The 25,467-nt window shown below is 46.9% G+C and overlaps 2 protein-coding genes across 7 annotated transcripts in view; both read left to right on the plus strand.

The window, feature by feature from the left end:
• The window catches only part of KDM3B (lysine demethylase 3B), a 52,868-nt gene extending 40,965 nt beyond the window's left edge, over positions 1-11,903 (plus strand). For 4 of the 6 annotated variants that reach the window (XM_080352955.1, XM_080352957.1, XM_080352956.1 and 1 more), the window contains 8 exons: positions 428-599; positions 3,590-3,680; positions 3,767-3,897; positions 6,550-6,669; positions 7,172-7,311; positions 7,648-7,824; positions 8,341-8,475; positions 10,591-11,903. In XM_080352955.1, coding sequence (XP_080209081.1) covers positions 428-599; positions 3,590-3,680; positions 3,767-3,897; positions 6,550-6,669; positions 7,172-7,311; positions 7,648-7,824; positions 8,341-8,475; positions 10,591-10,671 — 1,047 coding nt within the window. In that variant the 3' untranslated portion in view covers positions 10,672-11,903. Of the gene's footprint in view, positions 1-427; positions 600-3,589; positions 3,681-3,766; positions 3,898-6,549; positions 6,670-7,171; positions 7,312-7,578; positions 7,825-8,340; positions 8,476-10,590 lie in introns of those variants that run through there. The other 2 variants (XM_080352958.1, XR_013922809.1) reach the window with 2 other exon arrangements.
• A 3,415-nt stretch (positions 11,904-15,318) lies between these two features.
• Positions 15,319-23,582, plus strand: REEP2 (receptor accessory protein 2). Its single transcript, XM_080353563.1, has 9 exons — positions 15,319-15,389; positions 15,615-15,687; positions 18,554-18,630; positions 19,721-19,789; positions 19,999-20,119; positions 20,667-20,780; positions 21,137-21,284; positions 21,580-21,737; positions 23,469-23,582. Exons 1-9 carry the CDS (start codon positions 15,358-15,360, stop codon positions 23,541-23,543), a joined length of 867 nt encoding a protein of 288 aa, XP_080209689.1. The 5' UTR covers positions 15,319-15,357; the 3' UTR covers positions 23,544-23,582.
• The last annotated feature ends 1,885 nt before the right edge of the window (positions 23,583-25,467 follow it).

A 25,467-nucleotide genomic window follows, 5' to 3' on the forward strand; every position in this document is an offset into this window, starting at 1 on the left:
TGCCCGCCAGCAGCTGCAGAGCATTTTCTGCCCTTTCCTGTTATCACAGTGTGGCCTCAGCGCTGGCCAGCAGTGGGTCTGCTGGAGCCAGGCGGAACCATGTGTGTCCAGCACAAGGCGGGTCCCGAGCCCACCCCAGCTGCCAACACCTTCTCCTGCAGACCCGGTGCACTCGCCGTAGCAAGGCCAATCCAATCCAATCCAATCCCATCCAATCCCGCTTCTGAGGCAACTGCACACGGCCTGGAACTGAAGTTTGCCTTGACTCTGGTTACTTATTTGATGCACAAAAAACAGACATGGATGAAGTAGATTTGTGCTGTCTTTTGTATGATGGTAGCCAGGAGTCTCAGCTCTTAAGAAAGTTTGGCTGCATGTGTAAGAAATGTGGTTATGGTGGAGTAAGCATTCATCTTTGTATTCTCAGCCCGTGCTGGTATCTGGTGTCCATAAGAAGTTGAAGTCAGAGCTTTGGAAACCAGAAGCTTTCAGCCTCGAATTTGGAGATCAAGATGTAGATTTGGTGAACTGCAGGAACTGTGCCATAATTTCAGACGTGAAAGTGCGTGACTTCTGGGATGGCTTTGAGATAATATCTAGTAAGTAATATCTATGGCTGACTAGTTTAACTGAGCAGTCTGTCTCGCTACCTTCAACTCCTCCTTTTCCACTTACTTTCTCAAAAAAACAAAAATCGTAATAATTTTAAAAAATCTAAATAGCTGTTGGTCTCATCCAAAGAAGCCGTTGCTCCTTACATGTAGTGCCCCCTAGAAAATGCTTCATTGGTGAAGATTAGGGCAGGGCTGCCCAAGAAAACTTTGTACAGGGCGTGTTGGTGTGTGTTACTTTCTTGTGTCAAAACGTGATCCATTTCGTGGGAAACTACTTTTTTTTTTAACTTTCCTCAGTGAAATTAATCATCAGTTGCCATTATTAAGACAGTAAGTAACTTGGCTTCCCTTACTCTCCTTCCCACCTCAACATTTATTGTCAAACTAAAGGGAATCTGCAGAGCTACAACAGACTGAGGCTTTTAATGCTAAAGCTCAGAACTGGTGGAATACATCACCCAAGTAACATTGACATTGCAGAGAATTTTTGTAGTAGATCATCTGCAAGTACAAACACAGGTTTATGTGTATTACAAACAGCAATGCTTTATGGGTACCTTTTGTGATAACACATTAATTAATCTTTGAGTTCTTTGAGAAAACCTTCTGTCAGGTGTCGATGTGGAAGCTAAACGGTTAAAATGCCTGAGGATATAACTGGTCAGATTAAAGAGCTTATAAAAAGCAGTGTGTTCTATTTTAGATTATACACACCTAAATCAGAGCGTTCTGATGTTTACAGGTGTTAGAGTTGTAAAGGTTCGTTGCAATGTTGCTGATTTTTAGTGTTGCGCTTAAAACATTTTCTGTATTTTTTGCTGTCGGCACATAGCAAAAACGGTGAACTATTGGGTGACGTATTGGAACGTTTGTTCAACAGCAAACAAAATGATAGATTTGTAGACCAAGAATATTCCCTTCCCTAGTTCCAGTCAAAAAGCTCCCAACTTTTGACTTGTTTTTTATATGGTTCCGAGCACAGAGACTTCTATTTTGTGCTGTCAAATTTCATACTCTTTCTGTTATTGCTCAGAAATAAATGGCCGAGAAGGATATAACGGTGTGGTTTTTCTGTATATTAAAGGTGATTGGGAAAGTTCACAAACTCTTCACTTTTGTGCTATAGGGTCATTAATGAGAATAGTCAGTTCGTATGGGTCAGTTATCCTTGAGCACTGCTGTTTGCAGTTTGTCTCCAGGCCGATATGCTCCTTCCAGCAGAATCAGCTGCCGCTTTTCCTCGGGACGGTGCCTTTACCACACTTGTGATTCAGGTTGGAACGCCTGATCACATGTGCTAGTTTCTTTTAAATACATTTTATTTAGTGGTTTTCAGCCATGTGCGATCCCCAGCTTAGTAAAGTATTATTTGCTACTAGTCCAGAGAGTTCACACACTAATTCTTATGAAAACTGTTTGCAAATTAAATTGCTCTGACTTTTCTGCATGACACAGACTGCAGATGTGTCGCATGTGGCTGGTTCCGCCCGCTGCCATACACACACACTCACATGAAGTTATTGGAGAGATTTAGAACAGCCCCTGAATTTGGAGGTAGAATTGGGATAATCCCGTAATTATTCTAAGTTAATTTTAATCTTATGCTGTTTAATTTTAACATCTTTGAGTTGATAGTGGACTTTCGGCAGGTGTGGCCTTTTGTTTCGATGCTTCTTAGACCTGCTTTTCTTTACCGATCAGATGTTTCCTCGGTTTTGTCCAGTTTCGTGTAATTTGTCAGGTCCATGTGTTCTCTTCCAGGAGCTCTTCACTTTGTCCTTTCTGAATATCCTTCCTACAAGTCTCTTCTCCTTGTTTGGAACAAATATCCTTGATGAGTTCAAAATCTTGAATATGGGCAGTTCTGAAACATCTTTAAATTCAAGTCCTTGAGCAAGTTCATTTGCCTCTCTAAAATCTATAGCTCATCGAAATTTGTTTTCTTTAAATCAGTCACTTTAGTTATATACCTGTAGCTCTGAATTCTTAGTAATGTCAGTAAGATCATTTGTTGTATTGCAGACTGAGGCTGTCTTCTGTAGCCTGTTGATATAGAAGGCAGATGTGATTCACAGGTCTCCAAGTCCTGGTTTCTTGGAGCAGCTTTCTCTCGGTGCGGCCAGCGGCTCTGCTGGGTCTGGGTGGCATCGGTTGCTTTTGTTTGCCCGACACTCCTCGGTGAGCTGGGAATGTCCCTTTCTGGGGAAAAGGGGCTGCGAAGGTGTCAGACCGCAGTATGTTCTGTTTTCCAACTGGTGGCTCCGTGTGGCGCGGTGGAGGAGCTGGAGGAGGAGTGAGCCGAGTCCCGCCGCGCCGCGGGCGCCCTGAGCCAGCGGCGGAGCCGGAGCTGCGGCTGCTGCGGGCGGTGCGCGCGGGCTGCGCGGCCGCCCTTGTGCACGCGACGGCATCTTTGTGTGCCTCCGGCTTTCTGTGTTACCGGTCGGGACTTGTGTACAGCTCTTGAAGTGAAGAGCAAATGGCTGAATTTGACATCTTGCGAATTTGAGCGCCAGAGATTATCTTCCTCAGTAACACCTGCCATTTTGCTCTTTTGAGTGAGTCTAGCATGGTTTCTTGCTTTATGCTGGGGTTAGGATTGATTTCAGAGCATGGACCCATAAATTTAATTTTATAGAAGCACCACTCCTCTTGAAATGAAAGATAGAACTCCTTTAAACTTTGGTAACGGGAGTAAGGCAGAATGCTTTGGAAGGGCCTGTTTTCGAAGTTGAATAAAAACCAATCCAACACTCAGCAGCCGAGCAAGATCTGGCAATTTCTGCTCTAGGTAACGGTATGTGGATCTAGCTGTAAAACTGTTGTACTACGATAATGCTTGGAAGCCCAAAGCAAAATGAGGATCGGTTTGCTGTGCAATGTAAGACGTCTTGGTACAGAAGACTTAGAGCTTGGACAAGGTGATGGGCTGTGGTGAGACGATGTAACATGATGAAATGTTAACTTGTTTCTTGCAGAGCGGCTCCGGTCCGATGACGGTCAGCCGATGGTACTGAAGTTAAAGGATTGGCCCCCAGGGGAGGACTTCAGAGATATGATGCCCACGAGGTAAGCAAACCTTGGAGCTGTGCCTGCCGCGCTGCGCTGGGCGCTGCCGGCGGAAAACGTGCCTCTGTTCTCTTCTTGCTCTCCAGGTTTGAGGACTTGATGGAAAACCTTCCTCTTCCTGAGTATACCAAGAGGGATGGCAGACTGAATTTGGCATCTAGGCTGCCAAGCTACTTTGTCCGTCCTGACCTGGGTCCCAAAATGTACAATGCCTATGGTACGTGGGAACAGTTCTGCGGATGTTGATTTTCGTGACTTTCTGTTATACTTTCAGGGTGCGTGCAAGACTGTGGCATCAATGAAAACATGCTTATCCCGGAGCACGCTGTCATTTTTTCAGCTGCTCCGGCGATCTATTCCTGTGCTAGTCCCCTTTGTCAGATGTGCCCTTTTTTGCCTTATGGTTTCCAAGAGATGCACATATGATTTGTCATTTTCTTCATCCATGTCTAACATCACAGACCACAGGCAACATGCACGACATAACTGTCACCGCGTTCAGCTACCCGAATTGGGTATGGTCATCCTCTTGAGTCTGTAACCATGTAGTAGGCGAGTAGCATAGGAATGGAGGAAACCTCTGAACGCATCCCTGCATGGAGCTGTGAAGCGTTAAACTCAAATGATTGTCCGTGTACCAGAGTGTGGAGAATATGTGAACAGTTTAATGCTTGTTGTATCAACTTGAATTATTTCAGTTCCTGAATGTACTGATTTTGAGGTCATGGCCAAAAGTTCCAGGATACTTTTAAATAACCAACTGATTTGGAAGTATGTGCTTTTGCATTTTCAGAGTAACATAAGTAACATTTAAAGTCGTTGCCCAAAACATCAGGTGATACTGATCCAGAGAAAGATGCAGCCACCCCGCAAAGCAAGTATGTAGGAGCAGACTTACCCACTGCCACTTCTGTAGTTGTGTTTGAATATTGATGAGACAGGGATGCAGCAGGTTTTAAGGTTTTGTATTTCTATTATTGATACACTTAGAGTAACAACTCACATGAGGGCATGGAAGATTTTCCATTGTTTCATGTTTTTCAAAAAAAAGCTCAGCAACCAGATGCGTATTAGACTTAAGCTGTCAACTGACACGCTGCAGTTCCGATAAAGTGTTTATAGGGTTATTTTGGAATTTTTTAGCATCATGACCACAAATAAGAGTTAAAAGAATAGAGGTTTGTGAACTTGGGCAGGTTGAGTTGACTCAGTATTTGAGTGGCCAGTGTTTTGGTTTGTACATTACTCGACACGTAAGCGGTACGGCAGAGGACTTTGAATGCCGCCGAGCAGTGTGGTCTGAGCGCGGCGAGGAGCCGGGTGGCCGGGGCTGCTCGCGTGTCCTCGTGCGTTGGTGGTCGCTCGCGGTGGAAGGAACGCATTCATTTTGTTGAATTCATCCCAATGGCAAAGTTCTCTTTTTCTTTATATCTGAGTTTGTGGAGGGAGTGTTGGTGGTATTGTTTTAGCATAGAACATAACTCTCTGCTAGTTGATGTTAGATGTATAGGTCTTGATCTGAAGAGAGAAAGTATTAAACTTGGTTTACTTTCAAGTTAAAAGAAAAAAAAGGTTCTCGATAGTGTTTGGTAAAGTCTTTGATGTGCTTAGCATTAAGGTAGAAAACTGTGTTGTGGTTGTATTTCTCAGCGTATTCTGTGTGAGCTAGACCACTAGCAAATACTTAAGGAAAGAATGACACGTCTTAAATTACAGCCCGCTGCGGGGGCGAAGCAGTTTTGAGGTGGAGTTGTAAGGGCCCTTACTTGAGCTCACTAATTAACCTGTCTTCTGAATTTGTCTGGCCTGGTTTGACCATATATTGCGTTTACCCATGTTTGTATTTCAGTTGTGCTTTCTTAAAGTTCATGTTGCAAACTGTCTAAATGAGCTGCCATTTCTGGTCTGATAGGTACTGTATGGTGACTTGAGTTCTTGTCCCCAGGAGCTTATATTTTAAATAGTAATTAGATAAATATGATGGTGATGCTAAAATATAACCAGTAGTCTTGTGGTCATACTTACGTTGGTGTTTGCTGATACAAAGACTTTTTTAATCTTAATTTTTTTCCCCATGTTACTTGCTAGAGGAGATGGTAAAGCAAAGTAGAGAGAGAATACTGTTGAAGGGTCAGAGGAAGAGAGAAGAATGTGTTATATGAGAAGGTAAAGCAAAGCAAACATTTGAAATCTTTCATAGCCTCTTGAGAGGGGTAAGATCATCCACTCTATAAAGGTGTAAGCACTTGAGAGTCTTCAGGTCTTTTTCCTTACTCAATTGTGATCTGAATTGTGAATGATGAGTTGGAAAATGACTGCTGTGAGTTCAGCGGCTCACACGGGTTCCGCAGCTGGGTGTGAGGAGATAGTGAACCGCCGGGGGCTCGTCCGGGGGCTCGTCCGGGTCCGGGGGCTCGTCCGGGGGTGGCTGCTCGCAGCGCGGTCCTGGCGCCACGTAGCAGCGGTTGGGGTTTCTCCTGTGCCTGCGAGCAAAGGACACAGCGCCGGAGGATGCCCACTGATTTTGTGTTATGAAAGCTGAGTTCGTAGCTACGGACTGTGTAAATGACCCTCAAAGAGACAAAATTGTACAGTAGAAGTTCAGGCTTTGGTTTTAAAATGCTTGTTTTCTCATGGCTTGGGAGAACTATATTTGCTACTTCTATTTCCTGTAAAATAAAAATACTAGTTATCAGTAAAATTCTTACTTAGCCTACATCTGACATGAAAATAACTGCGTCAGCTGCCCTTGGACGGTGGCTTCTGTTCTCGCTGCTGTGTGAAGTTAGCGTTCTAGAAGAGGCTTTTAGGCAGGCTGTTGCTATTAGAGCTTAAATAGAATGTTGTTTTATTTTACACTTTATTACAGGCTTAATTACTGCAGAAGACAGACGAGTTGGTACCACAAACCTGCACTTGGATGTGTCCGATGCTGTTAATGTCATGGTGTACGTTGGGATTCCCATTGGGGAGGGGACCCATGATGATGGTAATGTTTGAGGAAAGCTGTTTTCTATCCATTAAAAATCAATTGTGTGTGTGAGAAAGACGACTGTCTTTTATTGTTTAAGCTTGTCATTTCTATGAGTTGTAACATGAATATACAAGGCGGTTTGCTACATCTGCAGCATATATTTAAAGGTGCAGTAACACCTCATTGGTTCTCAACTGTGGAAGCAGCAAAGTTTTGCTAGAAATAAGGTATCTCCCTGAAGAAAGGAGTAGAAAGGGTGCTACGTTACTCTTCTTTCCCTTGTATTTGAGTCATGGGGTTAGTTCAATTTGAATTCATTGCTGAGCTTTGTGATTAGCTGTCAGTTTACAGAATTTTGTTAAAACGGAGCTTGATGGGCTTCAAAGGGCACTGGATGACGCAGCAGTTGCAGAGGCAACGTGACTGGAGTTAGCGGCTAAAAATGCTCCTTCCTCTTCTGTATGTCAGACGTCAGGAGCTATGTAATCATAGCACTTTGATGTGGATTCTCTTTCAGAGGTTCTGAAAACAATCGATGAGGGAGATGCTGATGATGTAACAAAGCAGCGAATCCATGAGGGAAGAGAGAAACCCGGAGCACTGTGGCACATCTACGCTGCCAAAGATGCTGAAAAGATACGGGAGCTTCTCCGGAAGGTATGTTGCTTACAAGGGAGTCTTGAACCTACACGATTCCTTGCATAGTTTACTTGCAGCAGCCGAATGATAACAAATGGCTGTCAGCATCAAGTGCATGGGTATCCTAATGTTGTCTTTGAGAACATTAATAGTTATTGCATTCCCAGGTCTTCAGCCTTGTCTAGAACCTTCATACTAATGCGCATGTCACTAGTTAAGACCTAAATGAGCTTAATGAAAGTAATGTCCTACCTTGAAATAGCTTGTTTATGTTTTTTGGTACAGAGCTTTTTGTGAGCCAGCAATATCAAGGTGCTGTGTCATGGTTTCCCCCACCCCGTGTCTTGGCCCTAGGTTGGAGAAGAGCAAGGCCAAGAAAATCCCCCGGATCATGACCCCATTCATGACCAAAGCTGGTACCTGGACCAGACCTTACGTAAGCGACTCTACGACGAGTACGGCGTACAAGGCTGGGCGATAGTGCAGTTCCTTGGAGACGCTGTGTTCATTCCGGCGGGTGCTCCCCACCAGGTGGGTGCAAACAGAACTGAGTCCGAGGCACAGCCACACTGCGACTTCAAAATAACTGGTAGTTGATATTGCTGACTTAGGTTTTCTGTGTATGCCATTCTTACAGGAATGAATTTGAATTTAATCTTAGCCATTAAATGGGTAAAAATTATATAAATACCTGAATGATGTGTACAGTACTGTGATGGAATTAAGAAAAGAAAATAAGGCGAATGGTGGGAAAACATTTCTGTGTCATGACGCTTGAGCCAAGAGAACAGCATTCAAAAAGGTGTGGAGAGCCGTAGGGAGCTGGCCTTAGAACACTAGTGCATGGGAGAGAAAGGGGACCGTGAGATGTCTTGTATTTTGTTCTGATTTTGCTGTTGGACACAACTCTGTGAGATCAAATAGGCTTCCATTCCTGTTTCTGATAAGTAAATGGGGAAGAACCTAACATGTGTGGTGAGGGCATTTTGGGGGTTTTGTGTGGTTCATTCAATCCTGATCCATCTGTCCTTCGATACGGGGGTTTAGGTCCATAACTTGTACAGCTGCATTAAAGTGGCAGAAGATTTTGTATCTCCGGAGCACGTGAAGCACTGTTTCCGTCTGACCCAGGAGTTCAGGCACCTGTCTAACACTCACACGAACCATGAGGATAAACTGCAGGTGAGCTTTATGGCAGGAGTCACTAAACACGTCCTGTGTTTTGCCAGCTTTGTTCAGTACTAGAAACGTGTAGCTAATAATTTAAGAAAAAGTAACAACTTTCCACAACTTTGGAGGTTCTCATTTGATAAGTATTTCAAAAATAATTAATGCACCTATGTCTACGGTATTATGTAAACAAAAATAGAAATAAACTTCTGGGTTTCCAGAGAACTTTCCCAGTATCGGAGCGGTGCCTGCGTCGGTACGGGTAGTTTTTAAGTGGCTGAGTCCTGACTGACAGTGGGGCACCGCAGGACACAGCCGTGTTACCAAGGAAAAGGCAGTGCTTCGCTGCGAAGAGACGAGTTTATTTGACCAAGGACTCTTGTATTTGTTTCTTCATTGCCTAAAGAAAAATTGCTCTGAAAGTGAAGGCGTCTTTATTAAAATCAGGGCTGTGCTTTATTGTTGGACATGGCAGCGTTAGGTGTGTGGTTGGACTCGATGGTCTTAAAGGTATTTTCCAACCTAAATGATTCTGTGATTTTAAAATTTGAAGAAGTGTGACTACTTGAACTAATGATTGTGCACAGAACATACTATGCGCTGCAGTAGTACATTGTGTGTAAAACAGTAAGTTCTGCAGGGAGAAGATCATACGAGACCTTTTTTGGTTTCGCCTACATGTGCTTCAGAAGAGTTAGTACCTATTTAGTTTGCAGATCTTGTTGTCGGCATTTCTTGTGTGATCTCATGCCTGTGACATGAAGGAGATCCGCAGAGTGGACGTTCTTACAACAGTGAGTGCTCAGTGTACAGGGTGTTTCAGAAAGATTGTATCCCTTTCAAAAGCTTTGAAAGAAATATTGCAGCAGGTGGAAGGAACATAGAGCATTTATTAAAAGGTTACTAAAACTTAATAACGAATTCAACCATTTGTACATCTTTTTGTAATTGTAGCATGTGCCATCATGCTGTGTACCGCTTTGAAACTGGGTCCATCTTTTTGAAACACCCCGTGTAGTGTTCTCCAGCGCGTCCCCGGAGCGCCAGAACGGGGCCGTGGGGGATCGCTGCAGATTCCTGCGCGGCTTCGCGCGGGATCTTGAAGGAAAGCAGTAGGATCAGTTCTCATTGTGGGGATCCAGCTTCTAACGCCAGCTCCCCAGCTGTAGTGATACGGATCTGGAAGCGTTTCTGTAAATGAATAGGTTGCAAATTAATAATACTTTTTCTTTAAAAATATAAAAAGGCAACAGCTGGCAGAGTGGAACTGAGCACTCCTGTGGAGAGGACGCTGGGTGTATTTGTGCCTACAGCCAAACCCTACTGGTTTTCCTTGTCGTTTTTCGTGTATATTTTATGGTATTTTTATATAAACATCTGTCTCTGTATTTTTTATATATATTTAAAAATACAGAGACGATAACTGTCACATAAATGATACGAGAGACTAAGATCATATGTACATCAGGAAAAAATGATGCTGCTTGGCAGTTTGAGCAAGTGCAGTGAAGCAACACAGAGATGAAACCGTTCTGTTCAGTACCTGGAAACTGAATTCCAATAAGCTTAGATTAGAAAACTCATCAAAGAGCTTTGGTTGTTAAAAAGCTGAGGATGGAGCAGACCGCTGCGAGTACTAGTGGGATTGTTGTCTCTGATCTTGTTTGCCTTTCTGGAAGGTGCACAGATTGGAAGAATTTCTGGCCGCCATACAAAGACAACAGGATGATTTTTTGCGACATCTTAATTTACATAGAGTTAAACCATATTATTTTCTTGCTCCTTTTGGGTTTGATTCACGTGAATCTGTAAGTGACTTGGATGACAAGGACTTCTTCAGAACAAACTCGTATGTGTGACTCCATAGTGTATTTCCTCCTGGCTCTCATGAGTAAATACATGTTGCTGGGTGACCAGAAAATGAGTTAATAAATCAGTGCAGGTGTCTAAAACAGCTGTCGTCTAACGGCGACAGTTAAACTGTGTGCTGTCGATACCCTGGAGCCGTGACAGTGTGTACGTTGTGTATACTTGCGGGCTGGCAAGCATTCTCCGTCATTGACTGTGTAGGCATGTCGGACTCTCCTTGTTGGTCCCGAGAAGCTGACTTCTTTTTTCCTGTGACAGGTGAAGAACATTATCTACCATGCAGTGAAGGATGCTGTTGGCACACTGAAAGCTCACGAATCCAAACTAGCGAGATCGTAGGAACGGCTGATTCCACAACCTGTGAAGTAAGCCTTTGCTCACGGTGAACACGGGGACCGCACACGACTGTCTGCAGGGGCAGAGGCTTTCCCTGAGAGCTGGTGTGCTCAGTATTACACACACTCTTCAGCCACTGTTTTCTACGCTGCCTCAACACTGAAGGTCTAATGGAAGGTCGCGCTGTTACATGCAGAGTTCCAGATTCTAATGAAAGGTGCCATGTCCCTTTCCTGTGGCCTTTTGCAAATTGGAAGAACATGGAAGCCAGTTGGTGTTCCTGCATATTATGATTAGAAATGGTATAAAGAGTGTGGAGGGTGTTTCCTCGTGCCTAGTTAGTCTCCGCGGAGGTAGAGGGGGCGCGCCGGGGCGGCCGCCCTGCTGCGGACCGCGCTGGCAGCTGCTGGAGGAGCGTGACCAGCCGCGGCCCAACCGCAGAAATTAAAGCAAACTTCCCATGTGAGATACAGGCCAAGGAAAAGAAATAAAGCTATTCTCCGCACTCCCCTTCTTGTAGCCGTTTCTCTATACACTGTAGAGTTGCAAAAGTAAAGGGAGAACCCACTTTTTTCCCCCCAGGAGACTCCAGAAATAGGAGAATTGTGTATTTAGTGAAAAACTAGGTTTGTAGTGAAACAGTTAATATTTCATGAAAGTAGATATTTTTAGTATTTTTGAAGTACCACAACTGTTCCTGGATTTTCAAGGAAAGGCGCATTACATTTAGTCTTCCTTTCAATAAAATCAAGAAGTGATTTTTAGAAAGCAGTCCAAAATAGCACAAAAACAGCCAAAGGAGAGTGAATAGAAATTGACCCCCACCTCCCTTACCTGTATTCCTCACTCATCTGCCCGCCCCACGCCACCCCGCTTCCTCTGAACGAGAGTAAAAGGAGTATAAACTCTGTTCTCACGTGGAGATGTTGTGCATCTCGCCCCGCACTGGTGGCTGCAGGCAATAGTTCACCCAGTACCAGTGCGAGCTGAAAACATCTGTCCTTTCCAAGCGAAGGAGAAGTTAACTTTCAGTGTCGACTTTGTCCAGAACTATTTTAAGTCAAATGTTCCCGCTTGATAGAACTGTATTTAGAATTTACTAATGTCGGCATCGATGCAATGGATTTCATTGTCCGGGTACATGGGGAAATGTATCTACCTTATATCCAGCTGTACTGTAGTGCCGCCTGCAGGCCTGTTAATATGTTCACGGTTATTTCATTTTTTTAAAATAAAAGTCATTTACTGTACCGGCCTGGGCAGTTTCTTTCAGGCTCGTGCGCGGCCGTTCTGCCGCGAGTCCTCTCGGCGCTGTGGCGCTGGCGCCTGGCGGCTCTCGCTGCTCCGGCCGGGGTGCTTCCCCGCCGTCCCCGGGGCGGTTCCCGGGGCTGGCGTGGGGGATCGGTCGCACCAGCAGCTGGTTTGCGGGGGGGCGGTCGCCGGGCGCGGGTGTTTCCCTGCCCGGCTCCGGCTGCCGCCGTCCCCTCGAGCTGCCCCCGGGACGGGCTCGGCTGTCCCTGCAACACGAAAGGTTCGTCCCAGACCCACGGGCCGTCCTGTTGTGCAGAATCCCCTGCGCTTCTGTTGTGCTCTGTGCACACACCTCGTTCGGAATGCTTAATTGTGGCTGAGGTGTTTCCCTCATCTGTAGTGCTGTGTTGTCAGCAATTAGCATTATGTAAAGATCAAAAAGACAGACTTGGCTGTGTGTAATGCAATAGCTTCGGGCATTTCCAGTGCAGGGATCTACACCGAAAGTTCTGCATCTCATGCTGAACCCTTGTTTGGTTTGAGCCTGTCAAGCATTGTTGCTGTCTCCTGAATTTCCTCTTTCATTAATTGTAGAGTACAATCAACCTAAAGCAATATTCAGCCAAAATGAAAGGAATGATCAGCACAAAAATTACAGATTAAAATTAAGAAATACATAGCAGTCCAGATTTTAGACCAGATGAGGACAGGAAGCATTTGTAAATTGATCTGGCAAATCAGCTCCAGTAACTTACATATGAAAACTCGTATCCTTTATCCGGATTGTATGCATCAGGGGATGGAGACTGCCACATCTTTGGGTAAGTTTTTTCCAAGCAGGTAGTTCTTTTATATGGGGCACAAAATTGCATTTATGTAGATTCAGAATTCACTTACCTATTTGTGCTTGTTTTCCACCAAGAGAAGGTCTTCAGCTGACCAGAAGCTGTTAATTGTCAGCTCTTAGAATTCTGTTCAATGAATTAAAATTTAGCCATTACTGTACAGCAATGTCAGCATTTCCGAAATAGACTTTGCATGTATTGTGCATCTGCAAACACATGGATTTTTATTTATTAGTGCTAATCAGGTATAACTATATAGAGATAATATGTAATGTTCATATATTTATGGATGTCCATACTATACCTTACTTACACATTGCACTCTGGGTGTGTATGTACACCCCAGACAACTGCAGGGCTTTAGTTTGGGTTTGTTTTGTGTTCCAAACGTGCTTCTCTTCTGTTCTCTGCTGCAGCCTTCCATGGGCAGGATGTTTTATGGCATTGTCATGAGACCGTGAAGCTCGGTGCACGTCTGTCGTGTTGATGCTGGAAGCAGCTGCATCTAGAGCTTCTACTGCATCCTTTGACAGAGTAGCAGGATTTAATTGTTTCGTTTGAAAGCAGGTACCTGTACGTTCCCTTTGAAGCAGCCCGGGCCAGGCTGGACGGGGCTCTGCGCAGGCTGGGCTGGAAAGGTCCCTCCGGCCCAAACCGTTCTGTGATCCATCACAGCAGCTTCAGTGGGATCTGCGAACCTGGCCTGGCCTTGTCCTAGATGAAGCTTTGCTTAAGCTGCTCTGCTCAAAGAACAGTTAGTTTGGTTCCTGTGCCTTATTGTTTAGGGTAGAATAAATCGATAGGTATTGAGTCGCCTATTTTAACCATTTGTAGAACACAAACTTGTCATGAGTTATTTCAGCAGTAGCATATCTTCTAGAAAAATATACATTCCTAATTTGAAAACAATCAATGAATTGCTTTCCTGGGTAGGTGTTAAGATCTTAATTACATAGCACTGTACAATATTACTAGTAATTTAATAAAAAGAATACTACTAATAAATCTATTTTAATTTGACTTGCAGCTGGCTTTTGTTCCAGAAATAGCCCTTTGGTACCAGTAGTTTCTCCTTGTGGGAAGGTAAGTTAATGAATTAATTCCTCGTTCTTCTTTAAAGTATGGAAAGAAATTGAGCTACATATTGCTAACTGTAAATTGCTACAATAGCTTAAAATACCTTTCCTGAAGCTGCTCTTAAGCTCAACATGCAACTTGACAATGAGCTGCCACTTAAGACATTCACAAGACCACCTGCTCTGCTAATATTGATGTTCATGTGCTTTTGTTCATTTATTTCTAATGCACAGTAAATTTCTCAGCACATCAAATAGTTGAAGGCACGTTTAATTCCGGTGCCGCTTACCCGCGCTGCAGTTGTTCAGCGCCGCCGCGCTCCTCATGCACCGCACTCGCCACATCTCTCCATTTTCTCTCTTCTATTTGCATCTCTCGCTCACCTGAGTACGAACACGTTGTTCAGGTACCAGACCTGTTGCCAGGTGACACTGATGTGGTTAGAAGCAATTACTTTGGTGAAGGTTGTGCGTGTTGGTGTTATTTGGCTGTGTGAGAGCAGATTGCCCTTGTCCCATTTGTAGGGCAGTTATGCCACCGGTGGTGTAAATTGTGCAGTTCCTTATGCAATCATTTGGCGGCCATTCACATCCAAACGCAGACTATGACAAAATGTTCTTTGTCTGTAGACACTTGTGTGTTCAACTCTTACATGTAATGGAAAGTTGCTAATGTTTTGTGGTTTTAATCATGGCTCATTATACTGAAGTTCATGCATTCATGAGAAAATTCCTCCAGGCAGCTCTTTGTTTTTGCTCTTTCATAAAGGCCATTTGGCAAGCACGGAGACGTTGCCGTGGTGCCGTCAGGGTCCGTCTGCTTGGCTGGAGAACCGCCACCGTTTGCTAGCTTTTTCTTTTTTAATTAAAAAGAATCTGTGACCTCCGTCCAGCACTTTCTCTTCTGCCGGTCTCTTCCCACAAGTACCAGGGCAAGAGCAGCACTGCGGAGGTTGAGGTTGGGCCTGGGGAGCAATTTCTCCCCAAAGGGCTGCGGGGCATTGGAACAGCTGCCCAGGGCAGGGCTGGGCAGACGGACACGCGGCTCTCGGGCAGGGGTCGGGGGCGCAGGGCCGTGCTGGGTGGCGGTTGGACTCGATGATATTAAAGGTCTTTTTCGCTCAAAACGAGTCATCCTCTGGTTTTAAATCGCGCATGTGCCTGTCCCGCCCCCCGGCAGGTGCCGCAGCCCCGCTCGGCCCCGCCCGCTGCGGGATGCGCTGCGGCCCCGCCCCGCGCCGGCTCCTCCCTTGCGCAGCCGGGCGGGGCTGCGCTGCCGGGCGGGGCTGCGGTGCCGGGCGGGGCTGCGGGGCGGGGCGGGGCTGCGGGGCGGGGCGGGATGCGCTGCCGGGCGGGGCTGCGCTGCCGGGCGGGGCGGGATGCGCTGCCGGGCGGGGCTGCGCTGCCGGGCGGGGCTGCGGGGCGGGGCGGGGTGCGCTGCCGGGCGGGGCTGCGCTGCCGCAGGGAGCTGCGGGGGAGCCGCTCCCGCCGCCGCTCCCGCCGCCGCTCCCGCCGCCATGGTCTCCTGGATCATCTCCCGCCTGGTGGTGTGAGTGCGGCGGGCGCGGGGCCTGTCCCGGCGGAGGCGCCTCGGGGGCCGCGGCCGCAGCGGGGCCAGCGGTTCCGCCGCGGGCTCTGGGCGCTGCGGGCGCGGCCCCGGCCCGGTGGCCCCAGGGCGGTGCCGGGCGGAGCGGCCCAGCCCCGCCGGGGCGGCCGCGGGTCCCGGGCGGCTGCCGGCAGCGGCGGCGGGCGCTGAGCTCTGTTCTTCCCGCAGGCTGATCTTCGGCACCCTGTACCCCGCGTACTCCTCCTACAAGGCCGTGAAGACGAAAAACGTGAAGGAATATGTGAGTGCGGGCGGGGCCGGGCCGGGCGGGGCGCTGGGGACGTGCCCGGGGGCGCTCGCTGGGACGCGCGGTTCGGGCCCTGAGTGCGGCCGTTCGTTCTCTGTGTGCTGGGCGAGGAGAGCGGGAGACGCTGCTTCTGGAAGCATCTGACAGCCCAGGACAAGTTCTCCCCTCTAACTTCATCCTTACTGCGTGCCGTTTTACTGCATTTTCAGTGCTACTTTTGTTTTCTTCCAAAAGGCTGAGTAATTGTGCTTGTTGTGTGTCTTCTGGCAGCCTTGCTCGCGATCAGTGTTTTCTGGTGACCGAGACTTCATCCTCCTCTTCCCGGAATCGTTTCCCCTTCTCTGTTTACATTGTTGTTACAATTATTGTCTTTAAAACAACAAATGCTTTTTAGTGATGTAACGTGCCATCTTCTTACAGCAGATGTGTTCAGGTTGATCAGTGGAGACATGAGCTATTTGGCTTATGGGTGGGATGAGTTTCTGTTTATCTGGAGTGAGGAATAACCTGATAGAGAAGAGAGGTAACAGATGAATGGGTTACAACTTGTCAGGGTTGCTCTGTGGTGCCGTCTGAAGCTGTTCATCCCGCTGGCTCTGTGTGCTCCTTGCGAGATGACACATCAGCAGCGAGAGTGCGGGATGTAGCCCTTGCTTGTCTCGTGCTGTTCCAGTCCTCTGGAATCGCCTGGACCTTTCCTGCGTGTTGGCTTAAAGCTCAGGCCCCTGTTTTCTGAAGGAGCTGAGGTGAGTCTCGCTCGCCGGGAACAGCTTTACAAGCCACAGCAACTGCCTGAGGTGTTTTGTGGCTGTTTTTCAAATACTGGCCTCGGCAGAGAGGGTGAATTGTGAGAGTTCAGCAGACGTTGGTAACCGAGTATTAGAGGTGTAGTCAGAAATACGACAGCCTCACTAAACTTGAAGTTTATTACTTATAACATTAGAAACTGAAAAGAAAGCATGAAAGAAATTATCTGAGTAATCACATCATCCTCTGACTTCATAGTCATCTTTGAAGTTGTGTACGAGGTCGTATCGTACTGTTGTCTTCTTTGGCCTTCTCCTCTGCCCTTCCGTTGCCCGGGACCTTCATTTGTTGCATGAAATGCATTTTTTTTTTCCCGAAATTTTATTCTGGTTCATGGAGCGATTGTGTTGCATTTACAGAGTTGTGTTAACTTTAAGACAGACACAAATTTTTGAGTTTTAAATTGTTTTGTTGAGAACTTGCGGGGAGAAAAATCCCAAACCTAATTTTTTAGAGCAGCCTACACTGCCCTTGTTCTGGAGCTCAGAGACTCAGGAGTATGGAGCCTTTGAATTTGTAGGCATTTTTTTACATTAAAAACCCACTCGTTTTCCGTGGATAGTTGACTGTTGAGGTACATAAATGCTGTGTTTCCTTGCAGAATGTAAATATTGTACGTGTCTGATTTTCTTCTGGTGGATGTTGCCTAAATTCCAGTAACACTTCCCCAATGTGATGCTGAAAAAGAAATAGGATAGAGTACTTGAGTATCATAAAGTTGTTTTAACAATAATATCAACTAATGATCTGGTTGTAAGCCCCGCTAGGGCTGATGTGGAAAAGTATGGCATTTGGGTTTGGTTTTTGTTCAATGCTTCATTGCTGTAGTTTTCTGGAAGCCGACAGCAGCTGAAGCACTGCAGCGGGAAACTCTCTCTTGTTTTTATTTTCAATGACAATGCTGGAGTTGGTTCGATAAAATGTACTTGAGCTGCTCAAATCGATCTTATCTCTAAACCCGTTCTCCTTGAGGGGGCTGCACCAGGAATAAGCGCTCAGCCCAGGCTGCTGCCCGACCCTGGCGCTCCGGAGGGCTCCGTCCCCTCCGCGGGGCAGGAGGGGCTGGGGCAGAGCAGTAACGGATTTCTTGTTACGTGTCATCTTCAGCTTTGGTCAAATCCACGTTCCGGTTACGCTTTTGCATTTACTGGATTTAATTTGGTTCTTGCTGCGAGCTGGGAAGCGGCGCGTGAGCGCGCAGCCGCAGCTGGTGGTTGTCAGCGTGAGCAGCGCGGGCCGGGCTCCTGCCGAGGGGCAGCCTGCTTCGACCCTCAGTTTTCGAAGGTGTTTGCAGTCTGCGGATTACAAACATCGTAAGAAAAAGTAATTAGTCATTCTTCCCCTCAACTTTCTGCTCTTCTTGTTCTTGTTCTGCACTTCCAGAGCCAGAAGTTGAATCCTTCCAGTTTACCTGAGAGCTGTACTTCTTTTTGGCTGTAGAGCGCAGGGTGCTCTTTGTTCCTCTTTCGGAACAATTGGCCTGTAGCTGAGAGACCTGTCCCGAGAACAGCAGAGCGTGAACGCGTGTGCATGTGGAGGACGTTGTTTTGTTTTCTTTGGGAGAAGCACCTGCTGCTCCAGAGCAGGGTGTGAGGGGCAGGCAGACAGCAAGAGCACAAGGGCACTTGGCAAACTGCTCAAGAGCTTAAACAAGATGATGAGGCTCATGCAGCTTGTTCTTCTCTTTCTTACCTCTCACTGAGCCGCTATGTAAAAGGAAAAGAGAAACGCTTCTGTAATTTCTGGGAGTAACGATTTAGGCAAAGAACGTTTATTAATGTGTTAGAGCAAATTGGTTTTGTTGGGTTTTTTCTTTTTGTCCTCCCAAGGAGAAACTTTAAATCAAGAAAATACAGGTCTGCAGTTGAAACTAAACTTCTGTGTATGTGTGTGCTGCTGCGCCCCGGGACGCGGCCTCTCGCGGCCGATCGCAGGTGCCCTGTGGCTCTGGAGCTCATGGGGCTGTGTGCGGACGACGAGTCACTGCTGCGGGGGGCACGTTTGGTGTGTCTGGGTTCTGAAGGGTGTCTGCTGACCGGCCGCTCTCTTGCAGGTGAAGTGGATGATGTACTGGATCGTGTTTGCCTTTTTCACCACTGTGGAGACGCTCACAGACATTGTTCTTTCTTGGTGAGTTCCCTGGAGGCATGGTTGGTTTTTTCTTTTTTCTTCTGGTTTGGTTTGGTTTGGTTTGGTTTTTAAAGAGAGAGGAGTAGCGTTAGCACGCTAAGAATGAATCGTCTCTCCTTCGGGAGTTTTCAGTCACTTTGGAGAGTCGGCAGGTTTGTAGACATTGTGGGTAGAAGCTGCTGTCTTAGCTGTTTCATCTCCTACATTTGCAAACAGTTGGATAAATACACAGCGTCTGTAAGAGGATCAAGTTTGAGAAACGGTGGTCTAAAATACACTTCAAAAAAAAGGCGGTGGAGGGAGGGACCTGGTTTGCTCTGTGAGGCTGTTGTGTGGAGGAGCAGATCGGGTGCATGACTGTGCTCTGGGTGCTGTTTTCCGTGGTAACATTCTCTTCCGCTGGCGCTGGGGGAGGCAAGTTCTTAATCCTTTCGGTGCTGTCCGTCACGCCTGGCAATAGGTGGCAATATGGCAAAAATGACAAATCGTCATTACGTCTCTTCAACTGGACCTCTGGAACAGGATATCTTCAGTTTCTTCGTTGTGTTAGTCTGAGCTTTGCTTACATTTCTCAGAGAATACTTGTCAGGAGTTGCAGCTTTTGAAGAAACATGAAATGGCTACACATGCCTTACAAAAGTGCTCGGCAGTTTTGCCTATTCCTGCATTAATTTTGAAAAGCAGAAAAAGATCTAAAAAGGACAAGAGCTTTGGCTTGTTCCCGTACTTAAAAGGGACCGCTGAAGACAGAAGTCTCTCGCTGCTGATAGAGAGTGTAGGACGTTTGCATTCACTTGATTCAGTCTCTGCTTCCAGAGGCGTCGTTGGGTGAGGGTTAGAGGTGCGAGACATACACGCTGCCCGCGCCTCCTCGTTTATGCCGGTGCCCCCGCGTGCCCGCTCGGGGGCGCTGCTGCAGGCGCCGGCAGCGCGGCCGCCGGCCTCAGAACTCGAGACCTGTTGGCATACGTGGTGCAACATTTTAGAAAATGAGAGGGAAATTAATGTGATATTAACATCCAGTGGATACTCTGAACAAACTTCAGAATGATGAGAGTAGCTATCAGATTGTAATTTGGTGTGTTTGCAGGGCTGAGAGATGCCCTGTTTATGGAGTGTTCATGGCTATGGATGAAAGACTAAATGAGACTCGAAGAAGGTATGTCCTAGGATTCCAAAGAGGGTTCTGTTATTCTGACCTGATGTATATCGATTCCTTTGTTCCTGAGCCCTTGTCTTGCCTTTGCTCTTTCCGCCTGTGCTGCTCTCTGCCAGTTATCTCCGTCTGTCTCTGTGCTGATCTTGATTCCCGTTCTCCATCTTTCTCTCTCTCTCTCTCTCTTTTTTTTTCTTCCCTCTTTCTCTCAGGTTTCCCTTTTATTTCGAGCTGAAAATTGCATTTGTGATTTGGCTGCTCTCCCCTTACACCAAGGGCTCCAGTGTCCTCTACAGGAAGTTCGTGCACCCAACGCTCTCCAATAAGGAGAAGGTACTTGCTCGTTGTTGGATTGTACTGGCCTGTCTGGGAGCTGCCACAATAGAAACTGAAATGCGTGAATCGTGCTTGTGCTGACATTAGTGGATGTAGAATGATTCTGTCTCTGACACGACGTCATGCTGCAGCTGCTGAGGCTGTAACGTAGCCAGTAGTTCGCCTAATGCTTAGACAGCAGTTTGCCTAACCCGGTGTCACGAGCCCTCGGAGTCACTGTCAGTAGTTAAGCTCCTGGAATCCCGGTGGGAGCAGCGTGTTCGGTAGCCGTGCTGGTTTTGCTGTTTTTCCACATTGTCGGTTTAAGCAACTGCTTTGTTTCAGTTGTTACAATTTGGAGATAGCATATTTTAAGTAGAAGTTGCATTTGCAAGCTTTCCGTAAGCAGCAGGGAAACTGCAGTTACGTGGTCTGTGACAGCTGATGCTGGCAGCCTGGGAAAAGGCATCCAGATGAGCTTTGAGTTCTTAAGGGTGGTGGTGGGGAGGCTTTGATCACGTTTGTAATGGGGAGCTAAATGCTGTGTTCCACATTGCCTTCCTAGGAAATTGATGAATACATTACTCAGGCTCGTGACAAGAGCTATGAAACCATGATGCGAGTTGGCAAGAGAGGGTTAAACCTTGCTGCCAATGCAGCAGTTACTGCGGCTGCAAAGGTAATGCAACACTTCTGTCACATTCAGGAATTCCCCAGCACTTCAGTCTCATGTACCAGCAATTGCTGCTTTGGGTCTGTTATGGTGCTGCCACTTGTTGGCACCACCCTACTTTTCCTTTCCTCCAGTTTGCCTTGCAGTTAATCCCATCCTTTGACTAATGAAAAGTGGAGGGAGAGTGGACTGGATTTTGCTTTAACTTTTTCCGTGTTGGTCTTTTATTTCTCCCTTCTCTGTTTTTCCCGGACTACCCTGGTGGGGATTAGGGCACCTCTCCTCCTCTTCTGAGTGATCCCGTGTGAAATAATCTCGGTGAAGGCGGAGTGCCCTTGACCCTGTTGTTTCTGTCCTCCTAGGGCCAGGGAGTTCTGTCTGAGAAGCTGCGGAGTTTCAGCATGCAGGATCTCACCCTGATCCGCGATGAGGACACCGTGCACCTGCGAAGCCACGAGCCGCAGCTGCACCCCGCCGCGGGGAGTCGCCTTGAAACCATCGAGGATTCAGGTACCGGGCAGCGCTGCAGGACCCTGCGTGGGGCTCGTGGTGAGCCGGGATGGCTTCCCGGGGCCTTCCGCTCGTTGGGTCTCAGAAGGGCTACAAGATGCCAGATCATCTGGGAGGATTTACGTTGTCTTCCCTAGTCCCTTCCCATCTTCTAACATGTCTCTGTACTTTTTGGGTGATCCTTCTTAAGGACCGTTGACATCTCCCTTTCATGTGGTCCTTCGGGATGGGCCGTTTTAGACTTCATGTGATTTTTTCCAAAGTATTTGCTAAAACTTCCTCTCTGGTTCCTCAGCTTCCTGTTACTCCTCGGGGGAGGAGAGCAGCGTGGCGCACAGGTCTAACGGGACCCCGTCAGAGACCAGAACGGACCCGTCGGATGAAGACGGAGGAGACAAACTTCCGAAACGTACCCAGAGTCTCAAAGCTCCTAAGAAGGTGATGAAAACTGAGGTGAGCTGATGTGTGGATTCTTTCAAACACCGACTGTGATTTGTCAGCTTTGTTGGAAGGCTCTGTGGCTTCAGTGCATTTAAAAACTCTTTATATAAAGTTGGTTGGACTAAGTCTTTGCTGGTTGAGTCCTGCGTTAGAGGACTTGCTGCTTACTTGCTATACTGGTCTCCAGCTTTGCTATTCCTGTTGTGCCTGTAAGCCCCTGTCATAAGCCAGGACCCAGCTTTGCTTTCATTCAGGTTTTGTGTTGAAGAGTGGGGCATTAGGTATTTTTAACATGTTTTGTTCCTGTATCCTCTCTCCTGTCAGTACAGTCTGAATAGATGCTACTATTGTGAGACTTTTCCCTGGGACAGCTGCTTTCTCCTCATCTAAAATGCAACGGTTCTGTTCCCTCTTAGGCCTTCCTGAACTTCTACATATTAGATATAGGGCAATGTAATTTCCCCTCCATCGCAGCTCCCCGTCCCCCCACTGCTTTTCAGGTTTTGACTCTTACTCGAATGTTTCTTGTGCTTCGATTTATATGTGATAAAATGCTTCTCCCTTATTGTGAAGTTGGGGTTGCCGTTTGCTTGATTCAACTCAGACTCCAAAATTCATTTTGTATTTTTAATTAAGATAAAGAATGCTATTTGACTGGCTCACACTGTCAAGCTTTTCAGACTAAATATTCAATAATTTGGAGGAAGGTAATTGATCAGCGCATCATTGTAAGCCGTCCCATTAGCCTGATTTTACAGCGTTCGGGGCGCCTTTGTGTGTGAGTCCGCTTTGCAGCAGCGGCGCGGCAGCCGAGCTTGGAGGGAGCTCTGGGGGGCCCCTGGTCCAACCCCGCTGCTCAAGCAAGGCCATCGAGAGCCAGTTTCAGGACCGTGTCCAGATAGCTTTTGAATCTCTCCAAGGATGGACATGTATGTCTAAAGATGCGTTTAAAATCAGGCCCGGGCTTTGTTAAATGCCCAAGGCTTACTTGTGAGTTGACCCTCTGCTTTCTTCTCTAGCATATTAAACAGAAGCAGGGAAACAAGAGGAACAAAATTTGATTCCCAGCTTCCTGGTGAGGAATTTTCCAAGTGAAATCATGAAAAGACAGTAACGACTCTTCTATGCTGTTTATTGTGAACACAGAAATTCTGATCAAGCCCTCTGCAGGCGTATTGGTTTTTATGCTTCGGTTCAGATGTAGGAGTTGTGGGTGGTCTTGGAGATCTGAGGTTGACGGGAAGGGATGAATGCATCGTAAATCATAAATGCACTCGTGTCAGTATGTGGAATCAAGGACACTGGAGTAAAGTGTCCAGACTAGTTCAAGATGTTTCTACATGTTTCAGAGAACGGTGTTTCGGATGGCAGGAGGCAGAAGAGTTATAGCAGTGGAGTGTTACATGAATATTACCAGTTAGAAATATCGCTATGTCTAAGCTTTTGTGGAGACAGATGACTTCAGTTTTGTTATCACACCTGTCCTGTTTCAGAATGTCTTCCTGTCCTGGTTGCTATTTGATAGATTGAGTCGATTTCATGGTTTGGATCAGAGTGATTTGTTATACTAACCAAAACCAAATGGAATGGTTAGGTAACCTTCTTTTTGACACAACAAATGGCGTGAGTAGGGTCAACGTGGTGTTGTAGTTTTCTCCTGTTTTCACTCTGCGTTCTTGTATCTTTCTGTTAGACATTTAGGTATCAAACCAACCTTAGACACCTCCTTTTCTTTCTCCTCAGCTTCCAGTAAGAAGTGTGAAAGCCCGTCCTAAGAAGAAAGCTGCAGGCTCTCTTGCTTCTGGCGAGTCATCCTAAGGAGACCTCCCCGTCCCAGCGCTGCCCCGGGACCTGCCTGTGGCTTTTGAGGGGAAGCTCCCCAAGAAAGTGAGCTGAGGTTCATGTACATAACAGATACTGCTTTGTAGAGCTCATTCCAAGGCAAGGGGGAGGCTGGGATTCAGAAAATGGAGCGGAGGATACACATCCTCAGGAATTTTCTCCTTTTCATCTCTCTCCTGGAGGGAATGCTGGTATGTCTGTACATAGCCTGTTGCTTTGGAATTCCCACCGTGTAACCCTAGTTGGGGGATCTTTGCTAGAAGAACTGACCAGGGTTAGAGACATCCATCGCACGGAAGCTGGAACAGTAGTAGACACCGAAGTTTCACAGGGGTGTGTGGCAGCCTAAAACGTCTTCTCTTGCTCTGGGTACTCTGCTGCAGCTTTGTGTTGCTAAGAAGTGCCCACCCTGATCCATCCTCCTACGAATGGGCCGTACCTGTCCATCCATCCCCTTCGAGAACGTGACCGCAGTGACGTGTGCTTCTGAACATGAAGGACTGGCTGTGGAGGAGCGTGCTGTGTGCCTCTTGCTAGTACTAGAAGATGAAGAGATTTTTTTTTAATTTTATTTTTTCTGGAAGGTGAACAGAGATAATTGAAAAACTGAGTAATGAAGAAAATGTGCTGTTATATGCACATGTGGTGGAGTAGATACTGGTATCTGTAAGAGTTAACTCTTGAGAAGGGAAGTTGGGCATCTGTAAGATTTCGGCTCTTTTTGAAGCTGCTTGAGTTTTATTTCGGGTTCTGTTGTTCGCTTTGGTTCCGGAGAGCGCGCGGCGCGCCCTGTGCAGCGGGACACGCGGGCAGGGAGGCCGGTACTTTGCCATTTAGTGGTTGAATTCCACACCATTCTGATGTTGTTACTACAGACAAATTCTCTCATTCTGGCAGATGACGGGAAGGTCTGGCTCACTATGGTCTGTGGGCATCCTTGAGAATTTCAGAAGCCCGTATCTCTCAGCTTGAGGAGATCCAGTCCTCGGAGCGTGAGAACTGGCGAAGAGCTGATGTATGGGTTTCGCTAATTCCTGGATGCTGTTCATGGGGGATAAAATGCAGGGAGTGGGGCGCAGTGCTGTGATTAATCAGTTCTCTTGCTTTATTGCATTGCAGCCCTCGCACGAATTTTCTGTCTGACCATGAGCCACGTTTATCAGTGTCCTGAGACTCGAGAAATACGTAACACTTGGAACAGAACTGTATTGAGTGAGAGAATGTATTGTGGGAGGGGCGCTGCAGGCGTGCGTCACGCCGGCCCGGGTGGAGCCTGGCCTGCTGCACGGTGCTGAGGGCAGGTCCTGTGCCTGTGCCAGCCGGCGGCGGGAGCCGCGGTGAGGAGGGTTCGTGCTGGGGACGTTGCCCCGAGATCCCCGCGGGCGGCCGCTCGGCGCCGGTGCCTGTGCCTGCCCGCGCTCTCGGCGCGGCTCTGGCGTTACGGGGCAGTCCCGCAGAGCCCGGGGTTTGCTGTTGACAATGTATAGAAGCGCTTCTGCAAGTAACATTCCACAAGTGTTTCTGTCCTAACGAACAGCGCTTCAACAGTTCGTAAAGTTGAAGATTAGGACTGAATTTTTTCTTGTTGGTGGCAAATTGTTATGAATTGTCTAGTTATTTTAGGAAGCCAATTAAATTGGTTTTACTTTTATTTGAAGCTTTTAAAAATGGAAGTCTTCACAGACCATGTCAGAAACTTGCATCCTGTCAGAAATACTCCAATTATCCACAAAGCCTCATCCAGCGGCCGGTACAAAACCCTCGATTTGGCTTTGAGTTTAGAGTTTCACAACAAACAAACCGCGCCAGTATTTTGCTCTGTTTAGTTTGTTAGCAAACACTGTACATGTGTCTCACTAGTACACGCAAAAGCATGTCCTGAAGTGGGAATTCTTTGTGT

The sequence above is a fragment of the Nesoenas mayeri genome (assembly GCF_963082525.1).
Source record: "Nesoenas mayeri genome assembly, chromosome: 14".
Lineage (NCBI taxonomy): Eukaryota > Metazoa > Chordata > Aves > Columbiformes > Columbidae > Nesoenas > Nesoenas mayeri.